General features: G+C 33.3%; 1 protein-coding gene across 5 annotated transcripts in view; it reads left to right on the forward strand.

The window, feature by feature from the left end:
- The window catches only part of LOC129269284 (unconventional myosin-XV-like), a 68,765-nt gene extending 51,494 nt beyond the window's left edge, over nucleotides 1-17,271 (forward strand). For 4 of the 5 annotated variants that reach the window (XM_064105552.1, XM_064105555.1, XM_064105554.1 and 1 more), the window contains 12 exons: nucleotides 2,200-2,241; nucleotides 3,428-3,534; nucleotides 4,036-4,121; nucleotides 4,592-4,729; nucleotides 5,187-5,364; nucleotides 6,266-6,494; nucleotides 8,908-9,082; nucleotides 9,655-9,821; nucleotides 10,672-10,805; nucleotides 11,356-11,623; nucleotides 12,220-12,357; nucleotides 12,714-17,271. In XM_064105552.1, the coding sequence (XP_063961622.1) occupies nucleotides 2,200-2,241; nucleotides 3,428-3,534; nucleotides 4,036-4,121; nucleotides 4,592-4,729; nucleotides 5,187-5,364; nucleotides 6,266-6,494; nucleotides 8,908-9,082; nucleotides 9,655-9,821; nucleotides 10,672-10,805; nucleotides 11,356-11,623; nucleotides 12,220-12,357; nucleotides 12,714-13,322 (2,271 nt within the window). In that variant the 3' untranslated portion in view covers nucleotides 13,323-17,271. The remainder of the gene's footprint in view (nucleotides 1-2,199; nucleotides 2,242-3,427; nucleotides 3,535-4,035; nucleotides 4,122-4,591; nucleotides 4,730-5,186; nucleotides 5,365-6,265; nucleotides 6,495-8,907; nucleotides 9,083-9,654; nucleotides 9,822-10,671; nucleotides 10,806-11,355; nucleotides 11,624-12,219; nucleotides 12,358-12,713) is intronic. The other variant, XM_064105553.1, reaches the window with a different exon arrangement.

Below are 17,271 nucleotides of genomic sequence, written 5' to 3' on the forward strand. Positions count from 1 at the left end.
TTATTCATCATTCCCATCATTGTATGACATAGTATCCCTTATGGAAAGTACACAATGTGAACACATAGGCTTGTAATCTGAACTCTGGTTTAAATAAAACTCTGTTCGAAAGTTGTGGTTTAACTAAGGATAGCCAAATTTGACTCTAATCTCTAAAAGAAGAGGTTTCATTTGTCAGTACGTTTGGTGCCCAATTCATTCCTAATTGTCAGGAAATAACATAACTGAAATACGTGTCTTCACCATTAAAACATGAGGAAAGAATACAGTAAAAATAAATATCAATATACAATGTAAACACAATTTTGACATTGCCGGTTTTTCATAACTTTAGCACAGATTTAGACCATGGTCTAAGTTAAACTGGACTTTAGAACAAGGGCAATAATCATTGGGTAAGAATGCTCAAAAGTTCATTTTCACATAGTAACTATATATGACACTGTCCTGTACAGTAAGGATACAGTTACACCTGTATGATGAATGTAAAACCGACTAATTTCTCATGATGTTATAATGCAAGTTCACACATCATTGAATGGAAAACATAGGATTGATATCTTTGTGTGAAAAGCTTTGCATTAGTTCAGTAATTATAATTGCATCCGTATGATTTCTTTTGTTCTCTTTTTCTTTCCTGTAATACATATATGTACGCATATCAGAATAAGTCTACTATCCTTTTTTCATTTCCAAGGGGATCCACACTTTACAAGCTTTGCTTTTTAGTGGATCCCCCTCATTTCCATTTATGCTCTATATTATACTGTTTTTTCTGTTTTTTTTTTTACGAAGTAAGAATGCCCTCCTGTTAAATTGTACTTGATTTGTATTACTATATATTACTTTGTATTATGTTTTGAATGGAAATGAAAAAAAAAAAGAAAAAAAAAAAAAAAGTGTTTGCATTACGCAGTTGGTGGAACTAAAGTTTGAAACTTAAATAGATCTGCAACATTGACAAAACAAAGATTTGAAAATGACCTATCTTAGTTTTAAATGATCTCTTAGTTCAATCCATGTCTTGTTAATTCTCATTAACAATATAAACAACTTTCTTTCATGGAGAGGCTATGGAACCATCTCTATCATCAAGAATTTACTATTAAACACCAATTTTCATTTTTAAAGATCTTATGAAGTGGATATTGATTCATTTACATATACACATTTTCAACTTCTTTAACTGTGATTATCAAATGGATGATATTAATTCAAGTGTCAGATATGTCCATATACTGTCCTCTCTCTAACAAGCAAGACATCACTGAATTCATTCCCTTGCATGAATTTTAATGTTTAAAACTTCATCCCCTCTCTTAATATTTTCAAAATCAGAATTGATCATCTTTTTCTTGATCCACATGATTCAATCTATCTTTAATTCATTTTATCTCTTGAATGCTGTGAGAATCATATTCATACATTGGAACACTGCTGGTGTGTTTTTCAAATCACACTTTATCCTTACTCCATTCACCCCCTCCTGTGAAAAAAATGATTAGGTCTTATACCAAATAAGTGACACTAGGTGGTTTCAAACCGCCTCGATCACAAGAATCCCCGTTAAATTACGAGAGAACATTTTTAGGCTAAAAAATACCCATTAATTATTCCTGCATTCAGACCGCCCCGAAACATACACTTCGGGATAAATTCCTGAAGTTAGGAGCATGCGCAGTATGGTCTAATAAGCAGGCAAGGCGCGAGATTCAAAACTACTAGCCCAGCAGCCTCCCACGGCGCCGCACCCAACGACACGCTGGGCTAAAAGTTCCCGTAATTTGCTTTCACATCGCCAAAATACCTGCGACCTTGGAAAAATCCCCGCGAAAGTTCTCGTAATTTTGCCAAGTACCTACTATTTAGCGGGTATTTTCTTTCGGGGAAATTACGCGTAGTTTGCTTTCACATTACCAAAATACCTGGTACTTTCTGATCGGGGTAAATTTCCCGATCAGAGAATACCTGGAACTGACGAACTTCGAGGCGGTCTGAAACCACCTACTGATGACAATGTGCAAAATTAAGTAATCATCTTAAAAGCTCCATTGTTGGGATTTTATGACTGTTTGTACTTTTGAAATTAAATGTTGGATGGATGGATGCTTTTATTTCTTGTTGAAAATGGAAAAGTAAAATATATGAATAATTGAACTTGTGGAGTAAGCCAGAATGATGCAATTTTCTTCCTCCCAGGCAAAGAATCGTGTCAACATTGAAACCCGGATGCTTGAAGAGGTAAAAAAAAGATAAGCATTTGCTCTCAAAACATGAGATATTGCCCTCTAATTTCCTTGGATAAGTAAATAATGAATGAATTAAAAAAATAATGATAAACAGGCAATAATAATTGATGTCTAAATTGAGAAACAAATATTGTAAACCCCTATTGCAAATAAAAGCTAGCAATTTCCTTTGGCTCTTATTTTCCAATATCCATTTTCATTTCTTTCTGGTGTGATTTCCTTTTGATATACCACATTTTAAGTCCTGTTCATTGTTTCTCATTAAATCTGGTTCATAATTCTCTTAATACATGGATAGACTATGCCCATGCCATATTGCATAAATACATTGCATGAACATGAACTGAAATTGTCATTTCTTTCATCCTCTATGGTTATCCAAGGTTATCATACATGCATTTCACTTTTATGATACCTTTAAATATATTACGTATTATTCCTTTGAATATTGTAAAGAAAAAAAAGAAAAGAAAGAAATTTGTATTACATTAAGTACCATTCTCTTAAATAATCTGTGAATTAAGACATATACCTTAATTTTTCATAACAGAATTTTACTTTGCTAACAACCTTAGGCTTTGTATTGTTTCAGTATATATATATATTTTGAATGAAAATATATATATAAAGGGAAAATCATCTCTTAAATCAAGAAGCTGGCACCAGTATAGATAAATGATATAATTTCTTTTTCTAAATTGTTAGCAATTTGTATTTATTTTTTGTTCATTTATTTTAGACTAATAATAATAATAAAAAAAATTGAAGCCCTAATAAAAACTGATGTCAGTTTGAAAAGAAAAGCTGTCAAAAAATTCTCAAATTCAAAGAAGCATGACTCTGTTTGAACCGTTATCGTACAGCTTGAGTACTTTGCGTATTTAGGGCATCTTACAATTTCCATTACATGACTGTTATTTATTGATATAAAAACTGGTCAAATCTAGATCTTGGTTCGGTTCAACACTTTCAATCAAATTATTATCAGCAAATCACAAACCACCTTTTCACTCCATTTGAACTGTTATTCTGAATTTGTTATTTGAAAAACTGTTATGAAAACGAGACCAAGCAGGCGTACATGTATATTCATAACATGATGATTGTCATTTTATCCTCCCATCTCAGTATGGTTGATTTGTGATTGACATTATTTCATTTTATGTTCACTTTAACAGCAAGGGCATCAGCCCCGCATGGAGCCAATGAATGCCCCTAATGATGATCATAAACGTTATTCAATGATTGAGTTTGCCAAGAGGTACTTCAGGGAAAGCTCTGACAAGTAAGCACTCATCTACCCCAACTAAAAATATACCACCCCCCCCAAAAAAAAAAAGGGATATAGATAAGTAAATAAAAAAGTAAATAAATAAACAAAAAAGAAATAAAATAAATAGGAAAAATAATATTATTTTATGGAAAACATCAGTATCCCAATACTACATATTCATGAATCTGTTGCATAGAAGTTAAATTATTATTTAGATTTTAAGAATAATGTAGCATAACTGTTAACAATGGAAAGAATTCATGTTTTATAATGTATGTATATGTATGTTGCATATTGTATGTGAACAGAAGTATTCTCAGATAAGATAATTCATATGATTCATTTTCCTCTTTCCTATCTCCTTTCTTTCTTGTCCTTTCCCTTTCTCATTTTCTCTCTCTCCTTTTCTCTTTCTCTCTCCCCATATAAACGTATATCTCCTATCTTTTCTCATGCACACATACACTATCTCTTAATTTTTGTTCTCTCTCTCTCTCTTTCCTTGTTCTATAGATTCATCATGCAGCGCAAGAGTGATGGATCTATCAGAGGATCTCTCAAGTTCATGGGTTCACTCAAGAGATCTATCCTCAAGAAAGGTAAGAAACCCTTTGGCCTATCAACATGATTGTCTTATATAAATACATTTCATTAGCCAATCAGAATCATTGTTCATATCAATTGTTTGCAAATCTATATTTTTTCTATGCCATTAATGTTGAGGAATAGTCAAGATATCTTGTCCATCATCCATCAAAATCACTGTCCTATGCAAATATTCTTGAAAGAGCTAACCAGGAGCCAATTAGATTTTTTTTTCATTTGAATTCTACTTCTAATGAGATTTTTTAAAAAGAATACCAAATCCATTGTCCAATCAAACTCAGTGATGCTTACCAGAAGCTAATCAGAATGATTGTTTCACATGAACTTTATTAATTAGATAAAAAGAAGAAAGAGAGTGGCAAGTCCATCATCCAATCAAAATCACTGTTCTATGAAAGTATTCTTGGAAGAGCTTACCAGTAGCCAATCAGAATGATTGTTTCAAATCAATTTTATTTATTAGACAAGAAGAAGAGTGAGGATGCCATTGCTGTGCAGCAGTACATTGCCGCTGTATCTTACACCAATTCACCAATCCAGGCTTCCCTTATAGATCTTCAATCTCAAGAACTTAACAAGATTGCTTTGGAATGTTTTCTTGGTAAGTAAATCTTGTAATATATCAGAATTTTAAAATTGAACTTTGGGATTTTGTTTTAGGCAGGTTTGGTATTTGAAAATTACCTATGTTTTCTTTATTTTTTTTATGAAGATTGAATATGCAACAATTATTGTTTAAGTTTTTTTTTTTTTTTTTTTCAAAATTGTTAACTAGTGGGTTGTTGCAAGATACTTGTAGTTGATCCAAAATTGATTTTAGGTCCCAAAATCAATTGAAAGTCATGCATTTCATTGCAAATTTGCAAGTGATTAATTGTCTTCATGTTGCGACAGCAAATGAAAATTGACTTGCTGTAGTTAAATTTAATCAATCGTTAATTTGCATCTGAAAATTTGTAATTGATTGCAAAATATTTTCTTGCAACACCTAAGAATCATCTCGAGTGACTAATCAAGAGATATTTTCAACTTATTTAATGATATATCTTCAATACCAGCTCTGATGCAAGTGATGGGGGATTATCCTTTGCGAAGTAAAGGGGATACCAACCAAGAGAGAGCAATCTATGAATGTGTAGTCTTCATCCTGAAGAATTGTCTGAACAGTACTGACCTGAGAGATGAGATCTTGTGCCAGGTTGTGAAACAGGTCACAGATAATAGGAGTGCTAAGAGGTATGTCGAGATTAGAGTGCTTTAAAGTTATACACCTGTATACTGAAGCCTGGTTTAATTTAGACCATATAACTCTGTGCTAAGATTATTGGAAGCCTAAAGTGTCAAACATTTGTTTACATTGTTTGTTTCTTATGTTCATTTTGCTCTTTCCTCATGTTTTAATGGTATAAAATAGTTTTAGTTATTATTTCCTGACAGTCATGGATAATTTGTGTGTCAAATGAACTGATAAATTTGTAGCTAAAAAGTAGTTTAATTGTACCTAATCATTAAAATCCTAAGATCACCTTAAATCACTATTTTTGTGTTGAAATTGGCACCTGTTGCTCAGATTTTACAATCAGAATTCATTTTGCTCTTTATCATACTGTACAGTGTGCATATATATTTTTTTTTCAAACAATGTAGGAAGTAGAAACATAGATCTCTTGCCAATTTGAGGATATATTAATTTCAACTACTAAAGCTCTGTACATCCATGAGTTAAAGGTCATTGTAAAACCTGCTGACAAGGCCAGATGGAAAGTGGGATATATAGTTCTCAACTTTAAAATGCATGACCCAACCCATATGTCTTTGTCAAAAAAATAAACACATGTTTCATAAGGATTAATTTCCTTTGATATCATTACAATTACACTTGCCTACATTCTTGCAAATCAATAGACAACTGGTTTCAACAGTAATTAATGTATGTCTACATTAATTAATAGAAGGTGCCAACTTTTAAGCAACAGCATGAGCACTGTTGTGGACCTTGCATTTCATTTTCAGGCCCCACCCAAATGAATACAATCTGATTGCTTCTGCTGGCATCTCTCTCTCTCTCTCTCTCTGATTAAGACTGGAGGTTATAGTGACAAGATAATTGTTTAATTCTTTTATCTTTCTGTATCAGGCAAAGTGTGCAGCAGGGATGGCGCTTGCTTCTCCTCCTGACCGCCTTCCTACCGTGTTCTAGTGTCTTTAAGCCATACTTCTTCCAGTACCTGTCCGATGCTGCCTCTCACGAGAGTCAGAACCCATTAAGTGGGATCGCTGCTATATGCCTTCAGAGTGCAAGGAAAGCACAGAGATGTGATGGGAGGAGGGTGTTACCCAGTGAGACGGAAGTCACTCATCTTTTGGTGAGTTTGGTTTTTGTTTGTGATGGTGAAGATGACGACGACGATGATGATGGTGATGATGATCATGATCATGATCATGATGATGATGATGATCATGATTATGATGATGATGATCATGATTATGATGATGATGATCATGATTATGATGACGATGATGATCATGATGATGATGATGATCATGATGATGATGATATGATGTTTATGGAAATGATGATTATGATGATGATGATGATGATGGTGATATGATGTTTATGGAAGTGATGATTATGATGATGATGATGATGTGATGTTTATGGAAGTGTTGATTATGATGATGATGATGATATGATGTTTATGGAAGTGATGATTATGATGATATGATGTTTATGGAAGTGATGATTATGATGATGATGATATGATGTTTATGGAAGTGATGATGATGATGATGATATGATGTTTATGGAAGTGATGATTATGATGATGATGATGATGATATGTTTATGGAAGTGATGATTATGATGATGATGATGATGATATGTTTATGGAAGTGATGATTATGATGATGATGATGACTGTAATGGTGATGTTATTGGTGGTGGAAGCAATGATAGTGATGATAGTAGTGATAATGATGTAAATGATGGTGATTATGATGTCTATGCTGATTTATGTGATCAAACTGAAGAGAATGATCATGATGGTTTATTTGATGATGATTTTGTTGATGTTGATAATGATGATGATGATGATGTTGATGATGATGACAATGATGATGGTGATAATGATGATGATGATGATGATGATGATGATGATGATGATATGATGAGGATGATGTTGATGATGATGATGATGATGATGATGATTAAGACTGTGATGATGTTAATGCATGGTGGCAGTGTGATGATGATATCATCAAAATGGTTATGGTAATGTTTATAAGGTGATGATGATGATGAGGATGAAAATGATGTGAATGCAGAAGTAGAATCAAGCAATGATAATGAAAGAGATGAAGACCATAAATGACAGTGATATTAATCATCACAGTTCTATCAAATGTGCTGATGATCTTTGAGATGAGATAATAAAGACAATTATGAAGGTAGCCAAATTTATTGTCATATCGATGAAGTACATGAAAATAAGAGATTGATTACAGAGGTCTTCAGAGGATCATTGATAATGGTGTAGTCATCTAAAGTAGATATGAATATACTATTTATATTGATCATGGTGATGCGGTTCTCATAAGAATTGTGATGTTGATTATGATGGTGATGATTGTAATGGTGGCATTGGTGATGCATGGTGAGATGGCATTGAGTTGTTTGTGTAAGTGGGGGTGGTGTAAGTTGGTAATGGTGATGGAATTGATGCTTATAATGGGGATTATGGAATTAGTGATCATGTTTATGCTGTTGGTGATGGTGTTGAGGGTAGTGGTGGAGATGAAGGTGGTGGTGATGATGATGATGATGATGGTGATGGTGATGGTGATGATGATGATGGTGACAATGATGGTGACAATGATGGTGATGATGATGATGGTGACAATGATGGTGACAATGATGATGATGATGATGATGGTGACAATGATGATGGTGATGGTGATGGTGACAATGATGATGGTGACAATGATGATGATGATGATGATGATGATGATGATGATGATGATGGTGACAATGATGATGATGATGGTGATGATGATGATGATGATGATGATGATGATGGTGATGGTGACAATGATGATGGTGATGATGATGGTGACAATGATGATGGTGATGATGATGGTGATGGTGATGATGATGATGATGATGATGATGATGGTGATGATGATGGTGATGGTGATGATGATGATGATGATGATGGTGACAATGATGATGATGATGATGGTGATGATGATGATGATGATGATGATGATGATGATGGTGATGATGATGATGATGATGATGATGATGGTGATGATGATGGTGATGGTGATGATGATGATGGTGACAATGATGATGATGATGATGGTGACAATGATGATGATGATGATGGTGATGATGATGATGATGATGATGATGATGATGATGATGGTGATGATGATGATGATGATGATGATGATGATGGTGATGATGATGGTGATGGTGATGATGGTGATGATGGTGATGGTGACAATGATGATGATGGTGACTGTAATGGAGAAGGTGATGAGAATGATGAATATAATGGTGATGAGACTTTTGTAGTGGTGATGGTAAAATGATAGTAATATCAAGGATGGTGAATTTTACCATGAAAATTGTGGGGATGATAGTTGTACTGCTGGTGGTGGCCTTGTGCATTTTTCATCCAAAATAAGTATCCCCAAATCAGAAATCTATTTTGTGCCATCCCGATAATCACTAAACTCGGATCGTAATTTTAGTTTTGAATTGAATGATCTTTGCAGGCTGGCAGAACAACTCGGAGACGACAATTTCTAGTGCCAGGAGGAATCGGTCTAATGCTTAGAATAACGACCAGTACGGTGGCAGCAGATATTCTAGCTGGAGTCTGTGGTAGCCTTGGGTTGACCAATGAGAAGGATATTAAAGAATTTGGGCTCTTTGCCATCATTGGAAATAGTAAGCCTATCAACTTTATGCTTTTGCATGCTTCTGCTCTGTATTAAGAATTATTAAGTCAAAACACTTTGTATTATGTAAGGTGCTGTAGGACAAATCAATATAATGTGTACGTCCAGTCCCCATATATATATGGGACCATCTAGAAATAACTTGTCTCTGATTTCTAGTTCTTATGAAAGTTGTGCTGCTGTCAAATGATTGTGACTTTGGCACTTAATAATGTGAAGTAAAATAAGATAAGATGATATTTTATTACACTCTATTGACCCCCTATCAGGAGTAGAGTCCCAACAAGAACATATACAATAATGAATTTGCATATAAAAATGAATATATTAATAATAATGAATATGCATATAAAAATTAATATATTTACAATGATGAATACAAATAATTGCATTGTAAAAGTACATGTTGCAAAAGGCTTATACAACAACAAGTAAGAATGAAGAAAACGGGGGTCAAACATAGAAAGGTTGCTTATTTTGTGAATTTGTCTTGTACAGTGTTGAGCCAGCCCCTCCCCAAACTTTGGAACCAGACTTTACCAGTCCTCTTTATACTTTCAGAGCATAATGAAACATTACTCCAAGAGAGTGATTACATCATGGATATCACCACTCACCTGGATCAGTCCGGTATCGGCTATGTACTCCTCTTCCGTAGGGTGCTATGGCAACGACCTGTGCGCATTGACGTAGAGAATGTCAATCAGATAATATACATGTACAATCAGGTAAATTGTTTACAAGCAAAAGACAGACAAAATAATGGAGGTCGGCAACATTACTGTGCGTCTTCTTCTTATGATCTTTTTCGGGATTACTATATAAATCACATGTAGTGAAGAACACATGATCTTGTTTTTGTCGTTACAAACATCTAGATCACTATGCAAAAAAGCGTTGTTGAGATGCCTGTTAGTACATTATTAAATATTTCTTACTTCTCTGAAAGAAAGCAGGCTTGTTGGAAATACAGATTTCTCTAGTTGTGTTATCAATACCTTTGTATATTATTGTAGTACTTTATACCCAAGTTATAAATCATGGACCTTGTGACATACAGGTCATTGCACACCTTACGGCTGGTCTATGATTCGGTTTTGGAACAAATCGCATTTTGCTCATTTTCTGAAAATGTGAATAAAAAGTATTTTTTTATTTGAGATTCAAATTAATCGTAAGAATACTAATAAAACAAGTTTGCAAGATTGCAAGCCATTGTTTTGAAGTAAGGACGAAATTGGTTTCAAATCGTAGCCAATCACACAACTGCTGTGACGTCATTACAACTTGATTTTCAATTCGCTTTTATTCTAGTTAGGATAGTAGCATAGTCAAAGATCTTAACATAAGTATTTGTACGATGATTTAAAACTTAAAAGAGTAAGATATTCCATGTCTCAATATTTACATCAATTTTTACAATGCTTATTCCAAAATTGGGTTGCAGACCAATCGTAAGGTGTGTGGTGGGTGGCCTTGAAATATACAGTCAATTGTACAATTAAACATAAATGTACCATTATGGCAAATGAAGGGAAAATCAACTGTAGATTTCTCCTTATGTTACACCCCATCTAGGTCCGTCAAGACTATATCAGTGGTAATATGGTGATTTTAAAGAATGGTGAACTGACTGAAGAACAGCTGAATACCATCATACATCTAGCTGCTTACCAGATGAAATCAAACGATCAAGTTCAACTTCCTACTCAGTAAGTCATGGTTTGTTCAAAAGATGGGTAATCCATGTATGAAGCCGAAGTGAATAAAAATAATATTAGTCAGTGGGTGAATTAGGAAACACTTTAATGGAGTGTTTGCTACCAACTCAGCCATTGTTACATCTTGTTTTTTACAGTGTGCTGAGAAGTAAAAAAAAAATTGATTTACATTAAAATGAGTTCGAATAAGATGATCAGTGTAAATCAATTTAAACAAATTCTTTGGTACATTGTCTTTGTCATGAATATTACATGCCATAAAAATTTGGACTGTAATTTTTGTTTATTCCAGAGTCATACCTATGGTTAGTTATGAGAACATAGCAATTTATCTTTCAATGTTTACTTTTGCAGAAATGGGAAACTACATAATTTTAATTCATATGTAAAATTATTTATTTAAGTTGTTTGTAATATTTGTATTAAAGTCAAAATTCTTATTGATATCTATGCTGTTGATCACAAGTGATATATTTTGTTTTGTAAGGTGGATCAACACTTACTTTAAATACTTTAAAAATGCAACCTTATAATACAACAGGAAAGACTTGAACAATGTGCTTCCATTCAACGTGAAGGAGAAGCAGCAATCCCAACACTGGCTAAACTTGCTACATTCTAGCCTGGACCAGATGCGAGATGTCACCCCGGTCCAGGCTCGTGTCAGGTTCATTGAAATGCTTCAGAAGTGGACTCTCTTTGGATGTAACTTCTTTGATGTTAGAATGCAGACTGGAGTTAACAGCAGTGACGCTAGATTGCTTGCTATTAATAAAGATGGCTTATTTGTACTCCAGAATAATACTCATGTGAGTTCTCTCATGAAAGAAATTACATTTGGTCCAACCAATAGTATATGTAGAGAGATAGTTCAGTATAAACAAGAAAGCATCATATCCATATATTAAACAAAATAACAAATTGAAAAACACCTGTTTTCTCTGTAGGCTGATTAGCTAAAAAAAAATAGACAATATATACACCTCCTAGATGGTGAATTCTGATATCACCTGATTTGGGGAGTTGGAATTGATAAGATCAATCATCACTCTTTATGTAAAAGGGTTGTAGGCCCTTCCTCACAAGGATTTGTATTAGATTAATCAAACGCAATTTAATTACTATCCATTGATTACACAATTTGAAATCAATCTCCACCTGGGTACATGGGTTCTCTTATCATTCTCATGGATTTGTTACTATCACTTTGTAAAATGTTGCCGACTGTCTCCCAATTATGTTGCAATTTATTTTTTCAGCTTTGATATTTAAATAATCAAAAATAGAATAAAAGATATTTTGACACTAGAAGTGGTACAAGGGATAAAAAGTTGATGTTGTCTTTAGTCAATGAATCGATGGAATCCACTATTCTTTTTTCCATCTTTCTTTTTGAAATGATCAGGAAATCTTGAAACACATAACGTTGGCAGAGATTGTTTCAACACGTAGGCTCCGATCCAACGACGGCAAGGTTTCATTCTTTGATATCAAACATGGTGACCTCATGAAACAGACAGTCACAAGGTTCCAGACCAATCAGGTAAGTATTGTAAATAAGACAGGACCACTTATGGTGTCTTGATGGACACCATGCCTTGTACAGCTTTGTTTTATGGTTTTGATGAGTGTTACTGGACACTGTAGAGCTCTTAACCCTTATTTAACTCGACAAATTTTGTTACTTCGTCGTCACATAAAATTTTTTGACCACACCACTCACTGACTTTTACTTTCAAGTCTTGCGCATCTTTTGAGACAAAATTTGCAACACCCGGGTATGCGGTTCCGAAATGACGCAACATTTTGTACAAAGTCAATGCAAATATTTGAAAAATTACTTATTTTAGAGAGTATTATTTTAAGTTGATATTTCATATATGGTTGTTTTATCATCAGGGAGTTGAGATAGGTGAGTTGATCTCAAAGTACATAAAGTCCCAGGAAGTTGGTACAGTGAGAGAACCTCAACCCATTTCCAGTGATTACCAAACCAATGCTATCACCAACCTCTGGCCATCAGGACCAGGAGCCAATGACCCTTCAACAGGTCAAACTAACGGGATAGATGGACGTTACAGGACCCCATCGTCTACAGACTCTGCCGGATCCTCCATACCGGCCAGTCCTAGTCATGCCCCGCCCCCTGGTGCCGTCAGGGTCATGTCACTTCCCCCTCTACAGGTTAGTGTTGACCAGCCTCTAGAAAACAACAATAACTACCAACCACAAAATGGTGTGACCGTCCCAAGCCCAGGACAGGTCAATGGTGATTTGGGAGGTTACAACTCCCGCCCAAATTCATTACCTATTGTTCCTAGCCCCAGGTCAAGTCAACCACCTCTCACAAATGGATACCCAGTCTCCCCGACAAGACAGCCTGTACCAAAAGAAGGTATCCTCAAGAATAGTATGTCACCAACAGGTGTTGTCCGCAATCCCATCTCACAGCCCCAAGCTTCTGATAATATCCTCAAGCGCGGTAATGTAAGAGGGATGAGAAAGTAAGAGAGTGTGCAGGATTCTTATTACATTTGATCAACATAACCCTGTGCATTGTTTGTGATCATTATTATTAAATCTCAGGATAAGCATATATTTAGGACCGTCAAAATTAGTCTGTTAGAGCAGCAAAAAGAACTAGAACATTGTAGAATCAAATCTCCAAAAAAAAACATAGTTTGAACTGATTTTCCACAATGTTTTGCTCATCCATGTATTGTAACACTCAACATTCAACAGTTCTTAACAAAGATTTATACATTCTAAAGAATCTGCAACTTAATAGCAAGATCAACATTTCATAATAAAATTAAGGAAAACTCCCAATGAATTAAATGTATATTTAGATCTATTGCAGGTGTGAGATCATGTTTTGTATTACAATTCTATTCATTTATCAGTACTGTATAATTATCTTGTTTTGTAATTTATGTAACATTAAAATGTTAGATTGTGGATGTATTGTTGCTGAGTTATGTTGTTGCCAAATCATGAATTATATTATGATCAGTATATTTTATTTATGAATTAGTATGGCATTTTGACATTTGTAATGAAAATGTTCTAGTAGTAAATGCTTTTATTTTGTCTTTTGATGAGATCATGTAGCGATGAATGCAAAACAACAAATGGCACAGGAAACATAGAATTCTTTCAGTACGGATGAAGCACATGTAGTAAATGAACTTCAATCTTAATCCATGAAGGTTGTAAAGTAATCCAGGTTTCCATGCATAATTTTTGTTGTACATTCAGGACAAATTAATGATTTTTATGTTAATTAAGAGTATAATTTCATGCAATCATTTAGGTGCCTTTTGAGGATCTCTCAAAATTATTATTTGTGTTATTTTTTTATAGAAATTAGCTATTTTAGTTTGAAATCAAAGGTGCTTGTTTGAAAATTATTTAATGGGCGTTTCTGACATTGCTGGGTTTTTTTTTATTACTTAATCACTGAAAGTGACTTAAATTTGATTCAAAACACCAACAGTAACTTTTATGTAAATTTATGTATATAAAGCAGAAAAGATGTGATATGATATTTAGCAACATATTTTTTAATATAACTGTCATTAAAAGCCTTCTTTACAGCACTTGCATTTATTCTTGATTTTTAGATCCTCATGCCTTTATATGATGATTTAATACACTGTTTTGTCATTTTATTTGGTATGTTATTTGTGTTTATCCAACTTCATTGTATGTTTAGTTTCTTAATTTTGATGTCACTTTTATACCTACAAGTATAGCTATTTCAAGTGCCAAAGAAGAAAATTTGTAATATTGAAGCGCGTAAATCACAGTAGCCTAAGAAAAGTAGTACAGTATGTTGGATCTGACTTATTTAATAAGCTTATTATACATTATAGGGACTACATTGGTCCTTACGTAAAATCACACATTCATTAATCACACTACCCGGAGAAACATGAATAAAACAGGACCACTTGAATAACCTTGAGGTATGCCATATCTATGTACAGCATTGAATGATGGGTTTGATTATGTGTTATATGACAACGACTGATAATGATAATAAATAATAATAACGTCATATTTTACCAAGGGTAGCCACTTCAGTTCTGAAAAACTGTTCTCCCAGCGGGCCCTGCTTAACATGATCATGTTAGATATATGTCTAGAACCTAACAACACTTACTACTTTTTAAACATTTATACAAAGATATTCATTTCACAAAAGGTATGAGGTAAATTTTAAAATTTGCCCAATAAAAAGAAGAAAAAAAAAAACCTGAAACAATTTTTATCAAAAGTATGATGGTTTTGAAGTGGGTTGTTACATTTTCTGACTTGGGCAGTTTTTAATCTTAATCTTAGATGTTAAATGGTGGTTAACTTGAGTGGTCTAATGCCTGTACATTCTAACATAGAGCTAGTTATTGATTATATATATTCCTTTGTGTCTTTGATTTTCTTCATAATGTTGTCTTTCACTATTACCAAATGAAAAATTATTAGGGTACCTCAAAAATTTTATCAGATATTTATTTTCTCATTTTAAAATCAATGGTGTATATTGATCATGGATATTAAAGGATGACGATGTATTATTTATGTATTCAAAATATCAGAATATTTCGTGACTCGGACACACGTTTGAAATTTTTCTTTGCATAAAAGTTTATTCTTAAAAATACCCTTCATCGCGAAAATGTGGATATATGAGAATAGAAAGCGATAGAGGGAATCACAGGAAAAAGCGTTTGTATGTAGTATTCTGTCTGCCTTTCACATTTATATATGCAGGAATTCCTTTGACAATGCATATCTACATAAAAATAAATAATTAAGTGTCAGAAATGACTCTTGAATTGAAATTCATACTTCAATGTGGAAGAATTACTATCATAATACAAAGGAAAACTGTTTCATGGGATTATGATTATGGACAAAGTAGAATTTATTTTAGCCATGATTTATCCACAATTTAATTGAAAATATTGTTATGAAATGTAAAAGTGGTTGGTGCCTTTATGCAATATTTTTCATTTATGTACTAGTAATTTTTGTAATGATTTTATTTTAAACTTCATAATATTGTAAATCCATCATTCAGCATTGTAAATAATGTGAATTTTTTTTTTGGAAACATCCTTTGCCTTAAAAAAATAGTTGGCCTTTCTGTAATACGATGAGTAGTGATTGTAAAAGCCTTTGTATTTTGTACTTAGTGATTTGATAATCCTGATTATCTTGTGATATGCACTTCTATGTCATGACTGTTATTATTACTTACATTTATATTACAATTCTTTTATTTGTTCTCATCATTTGACTTCAGAAGATTTTGTCTGTATGAGAGAATTCTTTGATAAAGTAATTCTAAGCTCTTGATGGTTTATTTACCTTGCTGAAAACCATGATGTATTTTCATTATAAAGTGCCAACACTTGGGACCCCATTCCATTTCCATTTCTTCAGAAATGTAATCCCCTTTTCTCCTTCTATCTTTAGTCTCTTATTTGTATGTCTATGCTGATTTTCTTCATTCATTAAAATGATGTTCTGTTGCCTTGATTGAAATATTTTATCTTTCTTTTTTTTTCGGGGGGGGGGGGGGGTGCATTGAGTTTACTTGTAAAATGAGTAAGAATAATGACTGCTGAAAAACACTGAATACATTTCTTGGAACTGCAACTAAAACTTAAAAAGTATGTAGTATGCTTTTTGCAGTATCCAATTCTAACATGATATTTTCATATTGTAAATGTTTTCATATATTATCAGATACCAATACTACGCAGTACTGCACATGTGTGAATTATATTTACAAATAGCATCTTCAACTTTTATGATTTTTGTAAATAATAATGTTCTACCTTGCAGAATATAATCCAATGAATATACATATACACTATTTAATGTATTTAGAATTTGTATTCGGATGATGGCCTTATTCATGAGTTTGGTGAGAAAATATTTGAAATATTGGTATATATATTTTTAAAAAGAAAAATATGACTGCTTGGGAAAGATGGCTTACTGCTTGGACCACAAAACTTCATATCTAAAAAAAAAAATAATATTTAGGAGAGGATACCTTATTGTTTGCGCTCAGTGGCAGGACCTTCCAAAGAATTGTTTCTGATTCAGCTAGATACCCCACAGTCTGCCATAATAACACTATCGAATGGGATAACCTTTCATATAACAAGCTGTGGGAGTTACAATTTTCACAGTTTTTTTATAGAGATCTTAGTTTTGCGGGAAAAATTGCTTGACAGATTGTTTATTCATTTAAAAAAATTGTATTTTCCCCTAAATTTGAGGTACATATATGAGGTTTTGCTGCCCTAGCAAGAGATTGTGACCATTATATCTAAATAGAATAGAGTATTCCATTTAAGCTTTTACTGTGCACATATGGTTTCAAAGAAGTAAATATGATCATATATATGCTATCATTGATATAATAAATCTAATAGACTAC

Source organism: Lytechinus pictus, chromosome 10, assembly GCF_037042905.1.
Source record: "Lytechinus pictus isolate F3 Inbred chromosome 10, Lp3.0, whole genome shotgun sequence".
In the NCBI taxonomy this organism is placed as follows: domain Eukaryota; kingdom Metazoa; phylum Echinodermata; class Echinoidea; order Temnopleuroida; family Toxopneustidae; genus Lytechinus; species Lytechinus pictus.